Here is a 22,992-nt window from a genome sequence, read left to right as displayed (position 1 = left end):
ACATCTAATAAATTGTATAATTGCTCTATCACTATTGATGGCTAACTCTCTAATCGGCTTACTTCTCGTTCAACTGATTTCACCTTGGCACAAATCTTGTGTGTCTGTCTTTATATTAGCCTATCCCTGAATGAAGCCTGATCAGCCACCCGGGTGAATTCTGCACCATTGTGCAAAGTAGAATTGGTGCAGAATTTTCCTTCTCTGCAGAACTTTAAATTGTCCCACAGAATTTGGCTGGCTTCAGGTCTGGCACAGCAGGCAACAAGGTTCTGACAGCAGCGGCAGCATCCTGTGTGGGGCTAGAGAGAAAGGTGATGGCATCAGCCTGGATAGCGATGGTTCATGGGAAGGGAGTAGGTGGGACTAGTTGCCAGGCAGCAGCAGTAGTCTCTGATATGGAGAGGCTGGGGAGGTGGGAGAACGAGAGAACGAGGAGGTCAAGCTCCTGAAAACCTTTTATATTTATATCTTAGGCTTGTAGTAATTCTGTTATATTTTCTTGATTTTTGCCTGACGCCAAATGGTCACTGGCGGTTATGTTTTTGTTGTTTCTGTCCATAATAAGTTTTATGATTATGTATGTATATTTTGTTCGCCACTTATGGCTTTGTATAAGTGGCCTGCAATACATTTTAAATAAAATAAAGAGGTCTGGAAGGGGATATAGTAGCGAGCCTAGTTGGGGGGTGGGAGAGTGGAAGTGTTCAGCTTAGAGGGAGAATAATCATGTAGAATTTGGGTGGGGGAATGGTGAGATTGAGGTGGGCAGAAGCGTGGTGGAGAGGAGAAAGCAGTACTATTTTGGTACTCCTGTGGGGAAACTGTGCATTTAAAAAGTAAGAATTTCTACAACTTTGAGTAACATTTTTCAATATTGTAGTTTACATTGTTATTCAATGCTCATATAGTGTTGGATTAACAAAATATGTAAAATTTTGCAATTTCTCATTTGTGCATAGAACTGTTCATTAATTCATATTTTTGACTGCCTATCCTAAAGAGGCCCAAGGTAATGTACAAAGATGAAATACATATGTATAATAAATACAGATAATCACTATCGTGTAATGTCTTAGCACTAGTCTTTAATATCTACTTTCCTAGCGTGTAGCAGATGGATTCAGGACCAATGGGTATAGTGTGCTCCTGATAGCAGTTGGAGACAGAGTCAGATTTCAATATGATGTCACCACCAGTACATAAACACATATACCCCTGCAGGAAGCTCTGCTCTTCAGTATTTCTCCATCTCCATAGCAGTTCGGAACTCTATACACGCTTGCACAGCGTTAGAGTATTCAAACCAAAGAAAATCCAAACAAGAAGAAACCTTACCTCTATAGACGAGCCCCGCTTTCCTACGGTGACACCTATGGGACCCTCCCCAGTCGAGAATCCCTGAGGTAGGCCTCGGTCCGACAGCCGGTTCCCAGCGTGGACTTAGCCCCTGGCAACGGGAGAGGCTGAGGCAACGGGTGCAACACTGAGTGCGGCGGTGAAGGTACTTTTCCCTCTACCCCCGTAGCCGGAGACCTCCCGGAATGAAACCCGGGAAATGCTGAGACAAGATAAGGTAGAAAACTTTCTAAAAGTCTCCAGTCTCCGCGGCTCGGAAAGCTGCACAGATCATCAGTTGGTGTCTGTGCTATTGGGTTGATCAGCCCTGTTCGGGCTAGACCCCGATCCGATACGAGGGTCCTCCCACGTGAAGACCCTCCGAGGTGGTCGCCATGTTGCTCGCATGGTCACAGACGCCATTTCCCTCCGATTACCGTCCTGTCCACCTAACCGAGCCGTGCACACAGAGACGAGCCGGGCGCACAACCTACTTGTGCGCACATCAGTGCGCACAGCGACGCGCATGAGGGGGCCAGTTGCACAGCCACACTCTCAATGGTGCCAGGCGCATAAGTTAAATCTGTGTGTACAACGGCGCGCGCATCTCGGCCTACACACACATCTTCGGCACACCCGAATAACTAAGTCTTCCGGTGCGCGCATTATACGGGGCTGTCTGCTACCCTACGTGCACAAACCATGGCACCACCGGCCAAGAAGGTCAAAGCCCAAGCCCTCTGACCAGCCTACCACATAAGAGCTGCGCAGCTCGAAGAGGCCATGGCCCTGTGCCGACAGTGCGAGGAGGCTCTGGGAGACCCAGGTCAAGGCCCTCCCCAGCCAGTACAGGAATCCGGATCCACCCCCAGTGCAAGCCTCCCTCAAATGGGGCTCCCAGGGGACACAGCGGCTTTCAATCTAGACCCAGGATCCTTTTCCTGGGTAGAATTCTTTAAAGGTCTTCACACCTTCGTCCACATGCAACCGGTGCCACCGATGATACAACCACAGCGTCCCCCAAAGGATCCTAACCTCCCAGGGCCCTCTAGGCCCCCCAGAGACGTGCCTCTACCAGCCAAAAGCCTCTCCATAGGGGACATGGACACCTCGGTCGAGGATCAAGAATCCCTGGAGGAAGGGGAAATCCCTCCAGGAACGGAACCTTACCGAACCATGAGGCGTTTTTTTCTCCAAAGACAAATTATCAGACCTTGTGGCTCACAGCTTGAAGGAGCTCACCATCCCGGGCAATGGTGCCACAGGGGAACCGAAGATGAACCCTCTCCTATAGGGACTCAGTCAGGCCTCCCGCCATTTCTCTCTGCTGTAAGCCGTACAACAGCTGATCGACCTGGAATGGGGTGCCCCGGAGGCCAGTTTCAAAGGCGGACGGACCCTAGAAGCCCTCTATCCACTGGAAGCGTCAGCCAAAGATCTCCTGGTGTTCCCCAAAGTGGCCGCCATGGTCTGCGTGGTCACAAAGCGCACTACCATCCCAGTTGAGGGAGGAGCGGCACTCAAGGATGCCCAGGACAGATGTCTGGAATCCATCCTTAAACAGTCATTCGACGTATCAGCTATGTCACTAGAGATTGCTGCCTGCTGTGCTGTGGTAACATGCGCCTGCTTATCCATGACCAGGAATGCCGCCACGCCTGTTGAAGCACTAGAACCAGCGGTATCCTTCCTCACGGATGAGACCTCTGACCTGGTACGCACCTCAGCCAGGGGCGTCTCATCCGTAGTGGGCAGCCAGGAGGCAACTCTGGCTCCGAAGTTGGTCAGCCGACGCGACTTCCAAGATGAAACTCACGAGAATGCCCTTTAAAGGAGCCCTCCTGTTCGGAAGCGAACTGGAGAAGTTGGCTGACAAATGGGGCGAATCCCCAGTACCTCGGCTACTGGAGGACAAGAACAAAAGAAGCCAATGCCCCTCTCCCCGATTACCTAGGGGCAGAGGATCATAGCACTTCAGACTCTACAAGAGTACATATCAAGCCCCTTGCCCCTCATGCAAGGGCCAGTCCTTTCAGAACAAAGACAAGAAGAGGGGAGCCGGCTCTGACACAGGTCCCAGTCGCACCCCACAATGAGAATCAGCCGACCCATCCATAGGAAGAAGCCATAGGGGGCAGGTTCGCCCTATTCTACCAAAGATGGGTCGAGATATCAGTTCTTCATCTTCCTTGCTTTCCAAATGGTATATCTCTCTGGGGGAAGGAGAGGGAAATAAAAAAAATAAAAAAAAATAAAAAAAAAATCTGCTGGCCTGTCCAGACCTTACTGCTTGAACCCTGACTGCACTGGTGGGGCTAGCCACTCGGCCTGTAGTAACTGAGCTGGGCAAGTGAAATGGTGAGCTCCCAGAAAAGAAAAAAAAAAGATTCTGCAGGGTTTTTTCTTTTTTCTACTGTGGCTGTGGGTTTCTGCCTGTGCTTCCCGTGTATGCATGAAGATCCCACTACTGCCATCATATGTGGTAACATGGCCAGTCGTGGCTTAGGAAACAACCAAGAGGAATAAGGAGACGGACTCTGGCTGTTTCCTTAGGTGCAAATTTATTTACAGTGAGAAAACAAATGCAGCTTATTTTGCAGAATTGGTAGTACTCAAACATTACACATCAGATTTTTGCAGAAACTGGGTTCCCTGCCTGTGCCTTGGGGGTCTGTCTAATCCTTCTGGGCCCTGGCTTCTCATAGTATGATGAAGGGAGCCTCCCTTCACCCAGAATTCCTTGCGGGGCTAATCCTTAAGGAGGTCTGGGCTGGATAGCTGTGGCCCGTCCTTTAAGGTGGTTGGAGGGAGTTTTCTGTATACTTCCTCACAATGCCGTTAAAAGCTGCTTCTTAAAACAAAAAATTAAACCTAGTAAACATGAAAGAAAAGGTTACTCACAGTACAAGAATGTTCTAATTCCACAAAAATCCCACAAAGGGGCAGGCCCACCAGGCGGGGGCTGGCCCAACGGCTCCAGCATTGGTAGCTGATGACCGTCTGAGTCCTAAGACCCAGGCTTCGATCCCTCCAGCGGTTGACAAGGAAAGTCTTCACAATGCAGGCAGAAAAGTGGAAATGCACTACTGAAGTGCGCCGCGCAAGAGCAACAGTAAGCGAGGCAGCTTAGGGCGGAGCACATCGTAACAGGGGAGACCCTCCCAGTGGAGCAACTGTACAGGAAAATACAGCTAGGCGGTGAAGAGCCTATGGTTGCAGTCAGTTGGTAATTTAAAAACTTTAAAAGTGTGTTTCCTGCTGCAAGCAATGGTGGTCCTTTTTCCTTTCTCCTTGTTGCCACCCCCTTCCCTTCCCAGGTACTTGATGGTTGTGCACAGACTGAGAATAATCCATGGACCTCTGAGCTCTTCAGCTCTACTTCGAGTCATGTTCTGGAATAAAAGAAAAAGCACGAGACCTAAGGAGACCATTATTAATTTAATTTGCTTGTAAGAGACAATACGCAAATGAAATCGATCAGATTTTGTCTGGTATTTTGGTTTAATTACCCAGTTATCAGGAAGCAAAGTTCAGTTTTATCTGCTAGGAGGTGATTATGTTCGATAGGGGACGGGCCACAGTTGTGGGATTTACAGGTCTGGAGTTGTGGGATTTACAGTTCTGGGTACTGGAGTAGTATTTGAAAGCAACCATGGTCTTTTGTGGCAGGAACAATAGTGTAAGGACATAGTTCAGTTTCACTTGTGCCTGCGGGGTTAGAACTGTTTTGTGTTTGATAGATGCCTGCAGACTGCTTGACCCCACTTTTGCTGTAAAGTGCATTTGCTGTGTGCCTTGGTGCAGCGTGCTGAGCTTCTGACTTAGCTGAAATTTAAAAAAAAAATGTACTAAAACTCATTTTGTATGTTTTGTTAAGGAACATGGATCCTTCTGACTTTAGTCTGCAGGATTTGAACCATATTGAGATAGTGGAAGACATTGTTCAGATGGCTAAAAAGGTTGTGGTAAGTTCAAAATTAATTTCTAACCCTAATGAAGTGTGTGTGTGTCATGTGCCATGTGCCATTCTGCCTGTAATCCATGAAAGCCATCCAACATCATCTGGGATTGTTTTTTGTTTTAAATGGAAATGGATAAATCTGAAAGCAAAAGCTTGTTGCAGAGGTTAGGGTTCTCTTGAAGGAGCAGGTGTCATGGAGTCTTTCTTTATCTGTATTGCAGGATATTCCATTCTTTATCATTCATCTATTGAAAATTGGCACTGATATAGAAAAAGTAAGTTTTTACTTTATGTTTTTAACGTGCCGCGGTATATAAAAAAATCACTAAATAAATAAATAAACTGTGATTTTTGTTGCTGCATTGCAATTGATGGTTTTTTTTGGGGGGGGGGGAGGGGGAGAGGGGTGTGACAGGCAACGAGAACGTTGAAAACAGATAAGAGCCGGCATAAAGCACCTAGCACATAATCTCCAAGTGCCAACCTGGAACTTCTTTGTCACACTGTTAAACGTAAATAACAATAAACCACATGTACCCATCCAAGAGACAGGTACCAATGGATATCTTACATCAGAAATCAAATAGTTTATAATGATTCAATTGTTTCCGATTATTAATGGCACCTTCTTTGTAAAGTTTTAGCTATTTTTTACTATTCGCCATGCCCCCTGACCTTAGACAAGAACCTTGCACGCTGACATTCAGAAAGAAACTCAAGACTTGGCTATTTCTACAAGCCTTCCCCTGATCCATGACCTCCCCAACTACAATAACACGCCAAGGTCCTCTAGTCGATGTACCCCAACCCTGACATGGTATATGACCCAATATTATTTAGTTCTGAGTTATATGACCTGATATTATTTAGTCATGAATATTCGATATTATTATAGTCCTGAGTATATGATATTATTTATATATTTGATATTATTTAGTCCTGAGTATATGATATTATTATAGTCCTGAGTATATGACCTGATATTATTTTGTCATGAATATTCGATATTATTATAGTCCTGAGTATATGATACAAGCCGTAAAGCCCGTTAAAACGGGCTACATCCCTCTGTCTCTCACCTCCCCCTCATTCTCTCTCCCCTCACTCTTCACCACCCCCCTCCCCCACCCACTCCTCTCCACCTTCCCTCTCCTCTCACTCAGTCCCCCCTCTCCCTCACTCCCTCCCACTCAGTCCCCCCTCTCCCTCCCTCCCACTCACTCAGTCCCCCTCTCCCTCCCTTCACCCACCTCCATTTCCTCCCGGCGCCGTAAGCGCGACTTCCCGCAACCCTCACCCGGCTCCATTAACTCCTCCCGCTCCTGCCGGCAGATCTCGGGGGGGGGGTCACTCCCGCGCGCGCGGCAGTGGACCCCCCCGAGATCTGCCGGCAGATCTCGGTGGGGGGGGCGCGGGAGTGACACCCCCCCCCCCGAGATCTGCCGGCAGATCTGGGGAGGAGAAGCAGCGGCACCGCGCGCGCGCGCGGCGCCGCTGCTTCTCCTCCCGCTCCTGCGGCCCCACCGCCATTTTTTTTTCTGATCGACATCCTTGCCCGCACATGCGCAGTAGAGCTGCGCTCTACTGCGCATTTGCGGGCCGTCGGTCACAGGCCATTTATAAGGTAGATTATTTATATATTTGATATTATTTAGTCCTGAGTATATGATATTATTATAGTCCTGAGTATATGACCTGATATTATTTTGTCATGAATATTCGATATTATTATAGTCCTGAGTATATGATATTATTTATATATTTGATATTATTTAGTCCTGAGTATATGATATTATTATAGTCCTGAGTATATGACCTGATATTATTTTGTCATGAATATTCGATATTATTATAGTCCTGAGTATATGATATTATTTATATATTTGATATTATTATAGTCCTGAGTATATGACCTGATATTATTTTGTCATGAATATTCGATATTATTATAGTCCTGAGTATATGATATTATTTATATATTTGATATTATTTAGTCCTGAGTATATGATATTATTATAGTCCTGAGTATATGACCTGATATTATTTTGTCATGAATATTCGATATTATTATAGTCCTGAGTATATGATATTATTTATATATTTGATATTATTTAGTCCTGAGTTTATGATGATATTATAGTCCTGAGTATATGACCTGATATTATTTAGTTCTGAGTTACTCATGCCTCTGGCTCTTCCTCCTCCCAGTTTGAGTGCCCCTGTTTTATTGTAATTTTTCGCTTTTCGCTTTATTTGTTTATACAACACACGTAAACTTTGGCAGTCGAGGATCATAACCTAGTCTTATAATTAGCACTGTTTATTTAACCTACATTAGGCTCTGTATCTTTTACTTATGCCTACATTAGGCAATGTATCTTTTACTGGTTAACCCCATAGATACCTATCCAAGTTATATCGACCTGTTCATTGTAAGACATTTACTTTAAATGTGATTGTTCTGTTATAATGTAAACCGAGTTGATCAGTAATTCTGTTATTGGAAAGTTGGTATATAAAAATGCTAAATAAATAAATGTTAATGTTATTGCCCCATTGTTTCTTGTAAACTGATATGATATGATTGGTATAAAAAAGCACTAAATAAATAAATAAAATAAATAAAATTCGTGCCCTATTGCAAACCATTATGATGGTAAATCATTTAATGATGGTATAGAAACACTTTTAAATAAATAAATAAATAAATAAATATGGATGCAGTGTATTCTTAGTAATGGCTCATGTGCAAAGATTTTATTTTCATAAAGGTAACTATTTGGATTAATATCAATTTAGACCAGGGTTAGTGAAACATGGCATGTTAGAAGAAGGTCAAGAATGATTTGATAAGATTGCACAAGCAGTCCAAACAGGGGAAAAAAAAAAGAACTTGTGAACTGAATCCTGGCTTCAAGCTCTCTGCTCTGGTGCTGGGGTAGGGGAGCAGCGATTCTCGGAGCGGGGTAGGGCAGACCTGGCAGGTGAGACGCTCTGTGACTGGAAAGGGACACTGAAGAGTTAGCATCGGAGGAGACTTCACTTCCCGCTCTTGACCAGTAAGCTGGGGATGGAAGGGACCAGAAGAAAAGGAAATGCCACGCATGCCAGCTGGGAGTTTGTATGCATAAAATGTGTTTTTAGATCGTAGGCGGAGCTGCTCCTTCGAAGCCTTGCTTGGGCCACTTACCTTGAGCAGGGCCATTGTAGTGCATTCCCCCCGCGACCCCTGTATGAGCACTCTGAAGTGCTGGGAGGTCTTGCAACTTTAGCGTTGTTTGGAGCTTAGACTTCTTCACGTCTTTGCCACTTTTGGATGCCCTGACTGTTTGTACTTTTTTTTTTTTTTTCCTGAAGTTGATGCAACAATGGAAATCTAACCTGATTTTTCCTATTGATATAGCGGGATTATAACATTGGAGATGCTCTGGAATGGGTGAAATGCACAGGTGATATTGCTGTCCTACACAAGTTACAAACCCTTGGGGACCTGTGCTGGCCCCCTTTAGAAGCTTTCTTTTCTAAATGTAAGTATCATTTCATTCTCACAAAACCTTTTTTTAGGCTCTTGTTGGGTTTTTGTTTTAACTCCCCTTCTTCTGTGCTACTCTACTCAGCTTTTTGTCTGTGCCTATTTATTTATTTATTTATTTAGCAGTTTTCTATACCGACCTTCATAGTAGATAACCATATCGGATCGGTTTACATTTTAACAAAGGGTAAAACTGAGGTAACAATTCTGGTAAATAATAGATAACAAAGGAAAAGGAATAAGTCAAAGTTACAATCAACAAGGTATGGAAAACTTGGAGGCTTAAAGACAAGCTGGAAGGAAGATAGAGGCAGGTAGACTAAATATGAAATGTTATGCAAATGAAATGTTATGCAAGCAGCTCCCATTATTCCTTGTAAACAGTAGTGGATGTTACCTTATTTTTTTTTTTGGGGGGGGGGGGGCAGGGATCTTGGAGACTTAATGTGTTCTTGTACACTCTCTCAAAGGCTTAACTTCCTTTTATGAAATCGCTTTGGCCTTGTGCACATTCTGCCAGGGTTGTGATATCTCCCCCTCCTCATTATGCTTCCTTGTGATGCAGACCAGATTTTACAATCTGCACTCAAATGCCTCTCCCTCCCCCCACCCCCCCCCCCCCCCCCCCCCCCCCCCGCCTGTAAAGGATTACTGTATGACATAACTGGGAAACAGATTCAGAGGTGGCCGCTATAGCTGTACTGAAAAGCTTTGATCCTGTGAACACACACAAACCAAATTACAGTGGCCAGCTGGAGCTCTGCAGTGGTACATACAGATACATGGGAGTAGTCTCTGTCATCTACATGATAGTGACACCGTGAGGGGTTTTAGGGTAGCCAGAGGACAGATTCAGGCTGGGTTATAGGAAAAATCTTTCATAAACTTCTTTATTAAGGACAAGAAACAAACACAAGCAGCTCTGCTATGCTTTGCAGTTCAACAAAACAAGTGTAGTGTTACAAATTACGGTTCAGCAGTGTTTTCTTTCTCTAGGCGTCCTTCTCTCCCATGGACCTCCTGTTCCCTCCTGGGCCTGGCTAGTTCTACACCTTCCCAGGGACTTCCCTGCTGTCTTAGGCTTAAAGTGGATAGGACAGATCTCTGGATCTGGTCCTTTAAATTATCCTGGGGTTTTCTCTTGTATACTCCTTCACAGTAATGAAGAAAATGATGTTCAGTGTGGGGCACTTTAATCAGACGTGCTGAAAGTGATTTACAAAGTGTCTGGCAATTTTAATGAAATAAGAGATAAGTATCTCGGGCTAGCCTGATGGCTTGGTGACAGTAGTTGTGCTTTGCTGTGCTGGAGATCAAGATTCAGTTCCCGAACCTAGCTTCTGTTTCTCAAGCTAGCCGGATCTGGAGATCCTGTGGCGGCAGCGTTCACAACTTCATGGAAGGAAGCAGGGGGGCTGGGGGTCTCTGTCATTGCTCAGAGATGACACCTAATAGACTGAGGGTGCAAGCCTACCAAATTCCAGTGGGAGCTGCAGTCTGTGGCCTCTGGCCAAAAGATGGCCACTAAAGTAGCTGAGCTGGATAGAAAGGTGGGGGGAGGAGAAAACCCTGGGTAGTTGTGAATAAAAGCTTTTGATGCTGCAGCCCCAGTAGAGGCCAGTGCTCACTAAGCTGGAAGCCCAAAGGAACAAGGCAGATTGCCCCGGCCAGGGCAAAAGAGAGCGCCATCCAAAGCCTCTTCCCTTCATCTGAGTGTTTCTTGTTGGATGGCGCTAGTGGATTGCGATATGGCATTTGAACAGAACAGATTCCGTAAGAATTGGGGTTTACATCGCGAGGTTCCTATCTTTTGACCCATCTCTGCCTGATAAAGGCACTTGTTATAAACAAAGCCTTCTGCTTTCTGTCCCGCAGTTTTTGGTTACAGAAAGTGACAGCTGCTTGTTCTGTCCTTCACCATCAGGCTTGCTAGGAGTAATCGCGAGCCCTGGCTTCCTGTGGCAGCTCAGGGGTAGATTCTGTGTCAGAAATTAAATAATTCTGTAGCAAAGCTTTTGAAATTGTGCTGCATGTTTGTACAAATTACATAAGTTTATGTTTAGTATGTGAAACTATTTGACATTATGAAAACAGTTGTTTCCTAGCATGTAGCAGATGGACTCAGGACCAATTGGTATAGTGACACTGCATAATGTCAAATACCCTCAGGTGATAGCTAAAGCCAGAAGAATGCTGGGCTGCATAGAGAGAGGAATATCGAGTAAGAAAAGGGAAGTGATGATCTCCTTGTACAGGTCCTTGGTGAGGCCTCACCTGGAGTACTGTGTTCAGTCCTGGAGACTGTATCTCCGAAGGGACAGAGACAGGATGGAGGCGGTCCAGAGAAGGGCGACCAAAAAGGTGGAGGGTCTTCATCGAATGACTTATGAGGAGAGATTGAAGAATCTAAATATGTACACCCTGGAGGAAAGGAGGAGCAGAGGTGATATGATACAGACTTTCAGATACTTGAAAGGTTTCAACGATCCAAAGACAACGACAAACCTTTTCCATCGGAAAAAAATCAGCAGAACCAGGGGTCACGATTTGAAGCTCCAGGGAGGAAAACTCAGAACTAATGTCAGGAAGTATTTCTTCACAGAGAGGGTGGTGGATGCCTGGAATGCCCTTCTGGAGGAAGTGGTGAAGACCACAACTGTGAAGGACTTCAAAGGGGCGTGGGATAAACACTGTGGATCCATAAAGTCTAGAGGACATGAATGAAGAGCGGGTGGCTCGCGGGAATGACGGCTACTACCTGGAGATAATACCCTTTTTCAATAAACATACACACGATTAATGCAACTCCAACATTGCTCCAAGCTTCAACGGCAAGAGGAAATGTGGAAAAAGATTTGAATTCACAAAAAGCGGGGAATCGCTTGCTTGTTACGGCAATTACTACCCCAAACCAAATAAACCTGATACTTCACTTTCAATGCATAACCAGCATAGCTCTCTGCTTCAATGGCAGGGGAGAAAGTCTGATACTACATGCATATCCAGCATAGCTCTCTGCTTCAACGGCAGGGGAGAAAGTCTGATACTACGTGCATATCCAGCATAGCTCTCTGCTTCAACGGCAGGGGAGAAAGTCTGATACTATGTGCATATCCAGCATAGCTCTCTGCTTCAACGGCAGGGGAGAAAGTCTGATACTTCGTGCATATCCAGCATAGCTCTCTGCTTCAACGGCAGGGGAGAAAGTCTGATACTTCGTGCAAATCCAGCATAGCTCTCTGCTTCAACGGCAGGGGGAATGAAGAAAAGTGGATCTATATACAGACAACAACCAACAGGGACTGAGTCGCATAGTCTGGGTAGACAAATGGGCATGGGTGTAGCTTGCTTATTGTGGCGGTTACTACCCCTAACTAATTAAGCTAGATATTACACTTAGATGCAGCTCCAACACTGCTCTTTGCATTAATGGTGGTGGTGGAAGGGAAATAGAACCAAAGGGTTACTAAGAGCCAAGAGTAACAGATAAGTATGAGAAAAAAAAAAGTAAAAGTGCGAAGCTTGCTGGGCAGACTGGATGGGCCATTTGGTCTTCTTCTGCCGTCATTTCTATGTTTCTATTACTCCTGCAAGCAGTTGGAGACGGATCAGATTTCAATCTGGCATCAGCCCGTAGTACATATACCCCTGCAGGAAGTGCAGCTCTTCAGTATTTTCCATCTCCATAGCAGTTAGGGACTTTCTGCACGCTCTCGCAGCGTTAGAACCAAATTCAAAGTAGAAACCAAATTTTAAGGAGAAACCTACCTGAAGACGAGCCCCGCTCTCCTGCGGTGATACCCTTGGGTCCCTCCCCCAGTTGAGATTCCCGAGGTGATTTCCGTGGTCCCTCGAAGGTAAGCCTCGGTCCGGCGGCCGAATCACAGCAAGGACCTAGCCCCCGATCCTCGGGCACGGCTGAGAGGCAGCAGGTGCACCCTCGAGCGCGGCAGTGAAGGTATTTGCCCTCTCCCCCCCGCAGCCGGAGATCGCCCGGGATGAAACCGGGAAGCGCCGAAGACAAGGTAAGGTAGAAATCCTCTACTTCAATCCGGTCTCCGAGGATCGAGGAGGAGCACAGGTCGCCGGCCGGGACCAGTGCCACCAGGTTTATCTGCCCTAGCAGGGCCAGGCCCCGGCTATTTCCAAGGGTCTACCCACGTGGAGACCCTCCGAGGGGGTCGCCATATTGCCCGCTTGCTTGCCGTCGCCATCTTTGCCCATTCGCCGCACCGTTCGCTGTTCGGCCCGAGCGCACAAATCCGAGCTAGGTGCACAAAGCATATGTGCGCATAGACTTACACTCACAAAAATCCTTGTGCGCATAAGTTGCACACACAGAGCTTGGGCGCATTTCTACGGCTGGATGCACAGCTGCGTACACAACTCACACGCTCATCGTAAGTGCATCGAAGCGCATAAGAATTTACGCGCCGACAGCCATGGCACCTCCAGAAACAGGAATAAAGGCTCAAGGCCTCTGCCCAGCATGCCACATCAGAGCCGCACAAAGCGATGAGGCCGACGCCCTGTGCCCTCAGTGTGAGGAGGCCCTGGGAGATCCAGGTCAGTGCCAGTCCCACCCAGGGCCGAGTACTAGCTACTCTGGAGGTACCACAGAGGTACCTAGCAGATCGCAGCAGGACCCCCCTAAGATGGGGACCCCCAGGGACCCAGCTGCCCTCAGCTTGGACCCAGCATCGATATCATGGGTGGCGTTCTTCAAGGGGATTCACGCCTTTGTTCAAATGCGAACTGAACCTCTGGCTGGCCAACTACATGCTCCACCGGAAGACCCTCATGCTCCAGGCCCTTCAAGACCTAGACACAGGTTTCCAATACCTGGAGGCCCCTCCTATGGGGACACTGATATCTCTGAAGAGGAAACCGAGCCCCTAGAAGAGGGGGAGCTCCCCCCCGGGAACAGAGCCGCACTGATCCATGAGATGTTTCTTCACAAATGACGAGCTCGCGGATCTGGTCACCCAATGCTTGACGGAACTCGCCATCCCAGGCCTGGGTACTTCGGGGGAACCCAAGCTGGAACCCCCTGCTGGAAGGTCTTCGCCAGACCTCTCGCCATTTCCCTCTGTTACAAGCGGCGCAACAGCTGATCGACATGGAATGGAATGCTCCGGAGTCCACTTTCAAAGGGGGACGAGCTTTGGCAGCCCTGTACCCCCTGGACCCGGCAACCAAAGAGCTTCTTGCATGCCCAAGAGTTGATGCCATGGTCTGCATGGTTTCTAAGCGCACCACTATACCAGTAGAGGGAGGAGCAGCACTTAAGGATGCACATGACCGGCGTCTGGAATCCATCCTCAAACAGTCATTTGATGTAGCCGCTATGTCTTTACAAATTGCGGCCTGCTGCACCGTGGTGACACGTGCCTGCTTATCCCAAACCAGGAACAACACCCCAGGAGAAGACATGGAACCAGCAGTATCATTCTTCGTGGATGCTTCTTCCGACCTAGTGCACACAGCGGCCAGAGGAGTGTCATCTGCGGTGGCAGCCAGGAGTCAACTCTGGTTCCGAAGCTGGTCGGCCGACGCATCTTCCAAGACATGCCTCACAAGGATGCCCTTCAAAGAATCCCTCCTGTTCGGCAGCGAATTAGAGAAACTGGCTGACAAATGGGGCGAGTCCCCATTCCCGCGCCTGCCGGAGGATAAGACGAAGAGAAACCAGCGACCCTTCCCCAGGTCCTCCAGGGGCAGGAGTTCACAGCGCTTCAATCCTTACAGGAGCAACTATCAAGCACGCCGCCCTACGGGCAGGAACCAGTCCTTTCAGAACAAGCACAACAAGAGGGATCCAGCTCGGGTACAGGCCCCAGCCGCACTCCACAATGAGATTCAGCCGACCCGTCCAAGGGAAGAAGCCATAGGGGGCAGACTAGCCCTATTCTACCACAGATGAGTCGAGATAACTTCGGACAAGTGGGTCCTAGCCATCATTCGAGAGGGGTACCACCTGGATTTCTTACGAACCCCTCTGGACAAGTTCGTGGAGTCCCCCTGCCATGACCTCTCCAAGAGGGTGGCAGTGGAAGCTACACTGACCAGATTACTGGCCCTCGAGGCCATAACCCCAGTACCTCCTCAGGAAATAAATACTCGGCATTATTCCATTAATTTTATCGTCCCAAGAAAGAGGGAACATTCAGGCCCATTCTGGATCTCAAGTCTGTCAACTGCCACCTGAGAGTTCCCCGCTTCCGCATGGAAACCCTGCGATCCGTAATAAGGGCGATACAGCCGGGAGAGTTTCTCACATCCATGGACCTTTCAGAGGCCTACCTACACATCCCAATACATCAGGAACACCAGCGCTACCTACGCTTCAAAGTCCTGGACTACCCTTCGGGTTAGCCACAGCACCCCGGACATTCACCAAGGTAATAGTAGTGGTGGCAACACTGAGGAAGGAAGGAATCCTCGTTCACCCTTACCTAGACGATTGGCTGATCAGGGAAATCACCGGAGGAAAGCCACCAAGCAACCAGCAGAGTTATAACTCTACTGGAGAGCCTAGGAGGGTGGTCAACACAAACAAAAGTGTTCTACAGCCCTCACAGTCGTTGGAGTGTGGATCCGGTTGCAAACCTTACTGAACGACCCTCGTCCCACAGCATGGGATTACCTGCAAGTCCTCGGTCTGATGGCATCCACACTGGAAGTTGTGCCATGGGCGCGAGCCCACATGAGGCCCCCTACAGCGCTCACTTCTATCACTGTGGAGCCCACGGTAGGCGCTAATTTCTGAAAGTAAAATGTGCGGCTTGGCTGCACATTTTACTTTCTGTATTGCGTGGGAATGACTAATAGGACCATCAACATGCATTTGCATGTTGTGGGGGCTATTAGTCTCGAGGGGGTTGGACGTACGTTTTTGACGCGCTATTACCCCTTACTGAATAAGGGTGAAAGCTAGCGCGTCCAAAAGGCGCATTCAAATGCTGTATCAGCCTTTCTGTGATAGGGGCCAGATTTTTTGGCAGTTGCTATGGATAGGCCAAAAACTAGAAACCCTTGAAATCTCCCACTTGTGAATAAAAAAATATTTTTATATTATAATTGTAGAGAAAATCTGAAGTTCTTCCCTTTGTTTTTCCTCATACTTTTGCTTCAAAATTTAAAGGAAAAAAATGATCAATTGAATATTATGGTTGCTTTACTGACATTGCTTTGTCTCCTTGTAGATAAATATTATATAAATAAAGCGGCGTTGGAGCAATGCAATTTAATGGAAGAGATTAAAATGGAGAAATGTCAATGTTGTGGAAAGGTAATAAGTGATATTTTATCTTTTAATATTCTGTTGATGCCCCCATTACCTCGGCCTCAAGATCTTATCCCTTAACCACCATTCCCTGTACGTACCAGGATCAGTCCAGACCTCTGGGTTGTGTGTCCCTTCCAGCAGATGGAGTCAGAGAAAAAAAACTGAAAGGCACCCCCTCTTACACTGGTGTGCCACCTGCGATCCTTCAGTATTTTCTCTGACTCTAGCAGATGAGGGTGACAGAACCTGTGGTCCTGATCCTGTGGGAAAAAAAAAAAAAGGGGGGGGGGGTTTTGATTTAAAATTTACCAGAAAGCTTGTTCTTTCAGAAGGTTCTTTGGCTAAATCAAGCTAATTAAAAAAAAAAAAAAAAAAAAAAAAAGTTTGTTAATTTTGTTCTGTGGCTTAAGATTGATAAGTGGATCCTCCCAAGTCCCCTTGCTGGAGGTTCGGCTGGGGTGGGACGCCCCGATAGCCGTTTTCCCGGAGCCCCGCCAACTGGTAAGTGGGGGAGATTCACCGGTGGACCGGTCCCTCTCCCTCTCACCCTGAGATGTCCACATTCCTTGGATGTACCCTGCAGAGCTAGTGGTACCAGAGATTTCCCCTGTTTGTCAGCATTTAAAAGCAAAAAAAAAAAAAAAAAAATCGGAAGTTTTAAATTCTTGCCGTGCAGGTTCCAGGGGCTCCGAAGGGGCGTTTTGGCACTGGATTGTTTTTGGCTTGCTGATCCTTACCTTGTGCCATGCCGCAGGGTACCTCTTGTTCCGCTTGCGGGGAGCCGGTCCGGCAGCTCTCCCGCGATGGCCTCTGCACCAGATGTCTCCCCGGTGGTGATGGATCATTGGGGAGTGCCAAGGGAAGTCTGTCAGCGCGTTCTCGAGGGGCGGATGCAGGTTTCCACTCCCGATGCGCCCGGGCCGTCCCCGTCCAGTGTGGGAACAGCAGCCATTTTGCCTTCCCCACGAGGTGAGTAAGAAGAGCTGCCGACAGGGGGAGGGGAGATCTCTCCTATGCTGTCGCCTCCTAATTTGAGCCCTGTGTGACCGGCCAACCTAGGGCCTGCCTCTCCTCCCGATACTGCCCCTCCTCCAGGGAAGGGGGCGCCTTAAAGAGATAGCAGTCCTTTTCTTTGAAGTTTGTGCTTCTAATGCACAAAGCCTTTCTAGAAGCAGAGGCAGAATTGCAGGAGGCGGTACCTCCACCAGCCAAGGTCCCCAGGCCATCAGGAGGATCGGATTCCTCTAGAGGTCAGTCAGGCCGTACAGCTATTAATTCTTTGGGATCTTCAGCTTCAAATCCTCCAGGTCCTGGGTCGCAGGACCTCCTCCTTGGGAATGGAGATGGGGACGTTGATGGGTCCGCCCCAGTGGAGGGGGATGATCCCAGGGTCCTTAGGTTGTTTCAGAAAGAAGAGCTGGAGCATCTGATTCCAAAGGTTCTAGAGGAGCTGGATATTGAGGCACTGCAACCTAGTGCAGAGGTCACCAAAGGGGACCCGGTTCTCTCGGGACTTAAAGCTCCTCCGAAGGCCTTTTCGTTTCACCCGATGTTGATGCAGCTGGTGACCCAGGAGTGGAAGACCCCCAAGGCCATGTGGTATGGAAAAGCTCTACCATTTACCAGACGACGCTTTGGCAGTCCTGAAGGTGCCCAAGGTGGATGCGACAGTCTCGGCTGTCACCAAACATACGACCATCTCGGTGGCAGGAACGACCGCCCTTAAGGATCTTCAGGATTGGAAGCTGGAGGTCCTTCTAAAGTGCATCTTTGAGGTTTCGGCCTTATGCGTTCGGGCAGCGGTGTGCAATAGCCTCATGCAACAGGTGACCCTTAGATGTGTGGTAAGCATCTGCTGTACCCAACAGTTGCCTCCGGCGAAAGCTGAACAAGCTGATAGTATGGAGAAGGCGGTGGCTTATACTGCAGATGCCTTGTATGATCTTTTGCGGGTGTCTTCGCACAATATGGCTTCTGCGGTTTTGGCCAGAAGGCTTCTGTGGCTCCGCAACTGGTCGGCTGATTTTTCCTCCAAGATTCAGTTGGGCAATCTGCCATTTAAGAGTAAATTCTTGTTTGGAGATGATCTGAAGGCTCGTATTAAGTCCCTAGGTGAAAATAAAGTGTACAAGTTACCGGAGGATAAGCCTAGAACTTCTAGGACCTTTGGTTCGGCTCGCCCTAGGTTCAGGGTCCAGCGCTGGTTTTGGCAGAGCAGGGCTTTCTCTTCCTCCTATATGTCCCGACAGCTGTCGCAGAGATCGCAGGCTTGGCCTTCTTCCTTTCGAGGCTGCAGGCCTCCCCGGGACAGGGGTCCTCAGGGATCTTCTGGGGGTAGGTTCTCACAATGAAGGTGTGCTGGCCCACTCCTTGGTCCCAGTGATAGGCGGCCATCTCTCTCTCTCTCTCGAGGAATAGATCAAGGTTACGTCGGACCAGTGGGTGCTAAGTATCATCGAACACGGTTACACTTTGGATTTTGCTTACCCGCTACAGGATCTGTTTTTAATGTCGCCCTGCGGGTCTAATGCTAAGCAAGCAGCGGTAACTCAGACTCTGAGTCGTCTGAAAGCTCTGGGGGCCATTGTCCCGATCCCTTCGGAGGAGATAGGAACCGGCAGATATTCCATATATTTCGTGGTCCCCAAGAAGGAGGGCTCCTTCCGCCCAATTTTGGATCTCTGGGGTGAACAAGGCACTCCAGGTACCTCGTTTTCACATGGAGACCCTCCACTCTGTCATTGCGGCCATCTACTCAGGTGAATTTTTGGCTTCTTTAGACCTGATAGAGGCCTATTTGCACGTGGGGATTGAGTGGTATCGCCAGTACCTCAGGTTCATGATTTTAGGCGAGCATTACCAGTTCCAGGCCCTCCCATTCGGACTGGCGACTGCTCCTCGCGTATTCACCAAGGTGATGGAAGTTGTAGCAGCAGCCCTAAGGAGGGAGGGGATTTTAGTCCATCCCCACCTGGACGATTGGCTGATCCGGGTGAAGTCGGAGGAGCTGTGCAAAGCGACGATTCAGTCAGTGCTCCGCCGGCTACAATCTCTTGGGTGGATTGTCAATTACACCAAGAGTCAGTTGATTCCGTCCCAGGTTCTGAACTTCCTTGGGGCTTGGTTCGATACGCAATAGGCAAGGTCTTCCTCAAGGAGGAGCGGGCCACCAAGCTGGTGGTGCAGGTTCTTCGGCTGTTGTCCCTACCGTTACCCCGAGTGTGGGATTACTTGCAGGTGCTTGGTTCTATGGCATCTACTCTGGAACTAGTCTCTTGGGCTTTCGCCCATATGAGGCCTTTGCAAAGGGCATTGCTTTCTCATTGAGATCCGAAGTTGGAAGAGGTCCAGATCTGGTTGCCACTCTTAGAGCCTGCCCGGTCCAATCTTCAGTGGTGGTTGATTCCAGCCCACCTGCAGCGCGGTATGGACCTGGAGGAACCTCAATGGGTGATAGTGACGATGGATGCCAGCCTCTCCGGTTGGGGAGCAGTTTGTCAATCCCAGGCGGCACAAGGCAGTTGGACAGGACAACAGACGAAGTGGTCCATCAATCGCTTGGAAATCAGGGTTGTGCGGCTGGCGTTATGCCGCTTTCTTCCTTTGGTTCGCAGTCAGTCGGTGTGGTTGTTGTCAGATAAGTGCGACAGCAGTGGCTTACATCAATTGTCAGGGAGGTACCAAGAGTTGTCCCGTAGCCGCAGAGGCCAACCGTTTGATGATTTGGGCGGAACACCACTTAGTCCGTCTGGCAGCTTCTCACATAGACGGAGTAGACAACGGTGAAGCAGATTTTCTCAGTCGTCAGCGTCTGGATCCCGGAGAGTGGGAATTGTCCGAGGAAGCCATGGGTGTCCTGGCTCGTCGGTGGGGCGTGCCTCGCCTGGACTTGATGGTGACTCAGAGAAATGCAAAGGCGGCTCGGTTTTTCAGTCGCCAAAGGGAGCACGGCTCGGAAGGGGTAGATGCCCTCATCCTCTGGTGGCCTCGCAACATCCTGCTTTATGTGTTTCCTCCATGACCCTTGGTGGGCAAGGTGCTAAGGTGCATAGAGATGCACACGGGAACTGTTATCCTTGTAGTGCCGGAATGGCTGCGACGGCTGTGGTTTGCGGATCTGATCAATCTGGCGGTCGATGGCCCGCTTCGGATGGTTGTGCTGCGTGTTCCGGGGAATACTGGTAAATGTCTATCCAGTCCCTAGACCAGTGTTATTGCACTCTTTGTCTGAGCTCACTCAGTGTTTTTCTGTTAGCTGAGTGCTGGAATGGTTATTTGTTAATAATCAAATTTTGTTAGTTTGACCACAGTTGGCTTTTGCAGAGAATACTGGTGGGCTGATGTAACTGCAGGGATATATATATATATATATATATATATATATATATATATACTGTGATGTCAATTTTGCTCCGTCTCCATCTGCTGGTAGAGGTGCATAACCCACTGGTTCACTTGTCCTTATTAAAGAAAAGGAAATTATCAGGTAAGTAGTAATTTCTCCATGCGCAGCTTCATCAATTATATTCAGAACTGCAGTATTCTTCATTGTGGATGGCCCCGAAGATGGGCTGTGTATTACAGTGGCCAAAGTATTTGACTCCTAAAAAGTGAGCAGACTGGTATGGATTACAAGTGACACACAGGTTGTTCCGGACAATGTTTGTTACAAATCAGTATGTTCTTAAAGTAAATTTTCAAAGTCATAATTCATTATTTCTCTGCATTTTTTTGTAAAATAAAATTAAAAACTGAAAAATGCCTCTTGCATAAGTACTCAACCCTTTCAGACTTGTACTTGGTAGAGCCACCTTTTGATGCAATATCAGCTTTAAGTCTGTTGGGGGAAATTTCTACCAGCTTTGCACACTGTTTGGGAGTGATTTTTGCCCATTCTTCTTGGCTGATTTGCTCCAGGTTGTTCAGATTGGTTGGATGATGCTTAAGGACTGCAATTTTCAAATAGTGCCACAGGTTCTTGATTGGATTGAGATCTGGATGTTGACCTGGCATTGTAGAATATTCACTTCTTTGCTGTTTAACCATTCCTGTGTTGCTTTAGCATTGTGTTTGGCTTCATTGTCCTGCTGAAAGTTGAGCTTTCTCCCAAGTTTTAGTTTTTTAGCAGACTGAAGCAAGTTGTCATGCAGTCTCTCCCTATATGTTGCACCATCCATCCATCCTTCACTTTTAACAAGATGCCCAGTCCCCACTGAGGAAAAGCATCTTTGCAACATGATGCTGCCTCCCCCTTACTTTATTGTTGGGATGGTGTTTGTTGAGGCATGGGCAGTGTTTGCGTCACACATAGCATTTGGAATTTTCGCCTAAGAGCTCCATTTTTGTCTCATCTGACCACAAAACCTTATCTCACATTTTAGCTGCGTCACTCTGATGCTTTTTGACAAACTTCAGTTGTGTTTTGATGTGGTTTTTTCTTCACTAATGGCTTCTTTCTAGCCACCCTCCCATGCAGACCAGTTGTATGCAGAGCTCTTGATATGGTTGACTGATGCATCTGCACTCCAGTCTCAGCCTCTGAACTCTGTAGCTCCTTCAAAGTGATGATTGGCCTCTCTGTGGCTTCCCTCACAAGTCTGGTTGGTATGATGCAGCTTTCATTTCCTCACAATTGATCCAACAGTGCTCAGTGGGATATCCAAGCAGTTGGATATTATTTTGTATCATTTTCCTATCTTGTGCATGTCTATAACTTTAATTTTCTTAGAATGCTCTTTGGTTTTCATTTTCACAGCTTTCCTTCAGATTCCCAGTCTGACCAATGGTACTGGAATTAGGGGGTCTTTTATCCAGAAAAGCTGACCTTTTCTAATGATTCATAAGTAGAAGCCAATTGAAGCCAGTTTTTAGGGCAATATCTTTCATCTGTGTAAACTTGGAGCTTCCACAGCAAAGGGGTTGACTACTTATGCAAGCAGCATTTTTCAGTTTTTAATCTTATTTTACATAAAATGCAGAGAAATAATGAATTGTGACTTTGAAAATTTATTTTAAGAGCATATTGGTTTGCAATAAACATACTGTCTGGAGCAATCTGTGTAAGTGACATTTGTAATCTACACAAATTTGCTGACTTTTTAAGGGGTTGAATACTGTTTAAGACACAGAGATGTGAACCTGGAGGGTTCAGTTTGATCCTCCCATCTCTCGTGAACATGTAACATCCTTATTTTCAAAATTGGGATTGTGCATGCATTGGTACAGGGGTATTAATACTATGTATGTATTATGCAGTACTGCTAGAGTGCACCCCATTGTGTAAGATAATTCATAGAATTAGAGAGTCACTTTGGAGCTTTATAGAGTGTTAGCAACTCTGGTGGAGCCATATAAACATCAAGTGATTTACGAAAGGTGCTATTTTGAATCTGTAAACATTACAGCGTTTGACTTTCAGTTTGTTTCCTTCCGATGTGGTTGTATAGTTCCTCCCATCAGGTGAGCTCAGTGGCGGGAGTTTAGCTGTTAAACAGTATCTCTAGCAGTGACTTGCTCTGCAGAGGTTTTCTTTTGAGTGCTCAGGACTGAACTTCCTGTCACATTCTCTTGCAGCAAAGTGAGGCGATGAAGCAGAGAGGGAATGAGGAATTCTCCAAGGAACACTATGACAGTGCCGTGAAATACTATACTAAAGCCTTGGAGGGCTGGTAAGGGCAAAGCTGCTGTGCTGGGGGCCCTTGATAGGGTCTACACTTGTATCAAACTAGCAAAAACTACAGTAGAGTCCCACAGTTATCATATCAATAAAACAAAAGTGGGGAATTGCAAACCTTTGTTTAGCACATTTTTAAAGAATCTGTCCTACATTTGCACTAAGAATGCACTGCCAACTACAAATAGCACCTTGACTCA

The 22,992-nt window shown here is 47.3% G+C and overlaps 1 protein-coding gene across 1 annotated transcript in view; it reads left to right on the top strand.

The window, feature by feature from the left end:
- The window catches only part of TTC3 (tetratricopeptide repeat domain 3), a 331,906-nt gene that overhangs the window by 40,501 nt on the left and 268,413 nt on the right, over nt 1–22,992 (top strand). Inside the window, exons 6-10 of the mRNA XM_029603249.1 lie at nt 5,216–5,303; nt 5,521–5,574; nt 8,703–8,826; nt 16,037–16,122; nt 22,693–22,787. Of these exons, the coding sequence (XP_029459109.1) occupies nt 5,216–5,303; nt 5,521–5,574; nt 8,703–8,826; nt 16,037–16,122; nt 22,693–22,787 (447 nt within the window). The remainder of the gene's footprint in view (nt 1–5,215; nt 5,304–5,520; nt 5,575–8,702; nt 8,827–16,036; nt 16,123–22,692; nt 22,788–22,992) is intronic.

This window comes from Rhinatrema bivittatum, chromosome 5 (genome assembly GCF_901001135.1).
Source record: "Rhinatrema bivittatum chromosome 5, aRhiBiv1.1, whole genome shotgun sequence".
Classification (NCBI taxonomy): domain Eukaryota; kingdom Metazoa; phylum Chordata; class Amphibia; order Gymnophiona; family Rhinatrematidae; genus Rhinatrema; species Rhinatrema bivittatum.
Note: the sequence above shows the minus strand (reverse complement) of the source record. Positions and strands in the feature narration are given on the sequence as shown.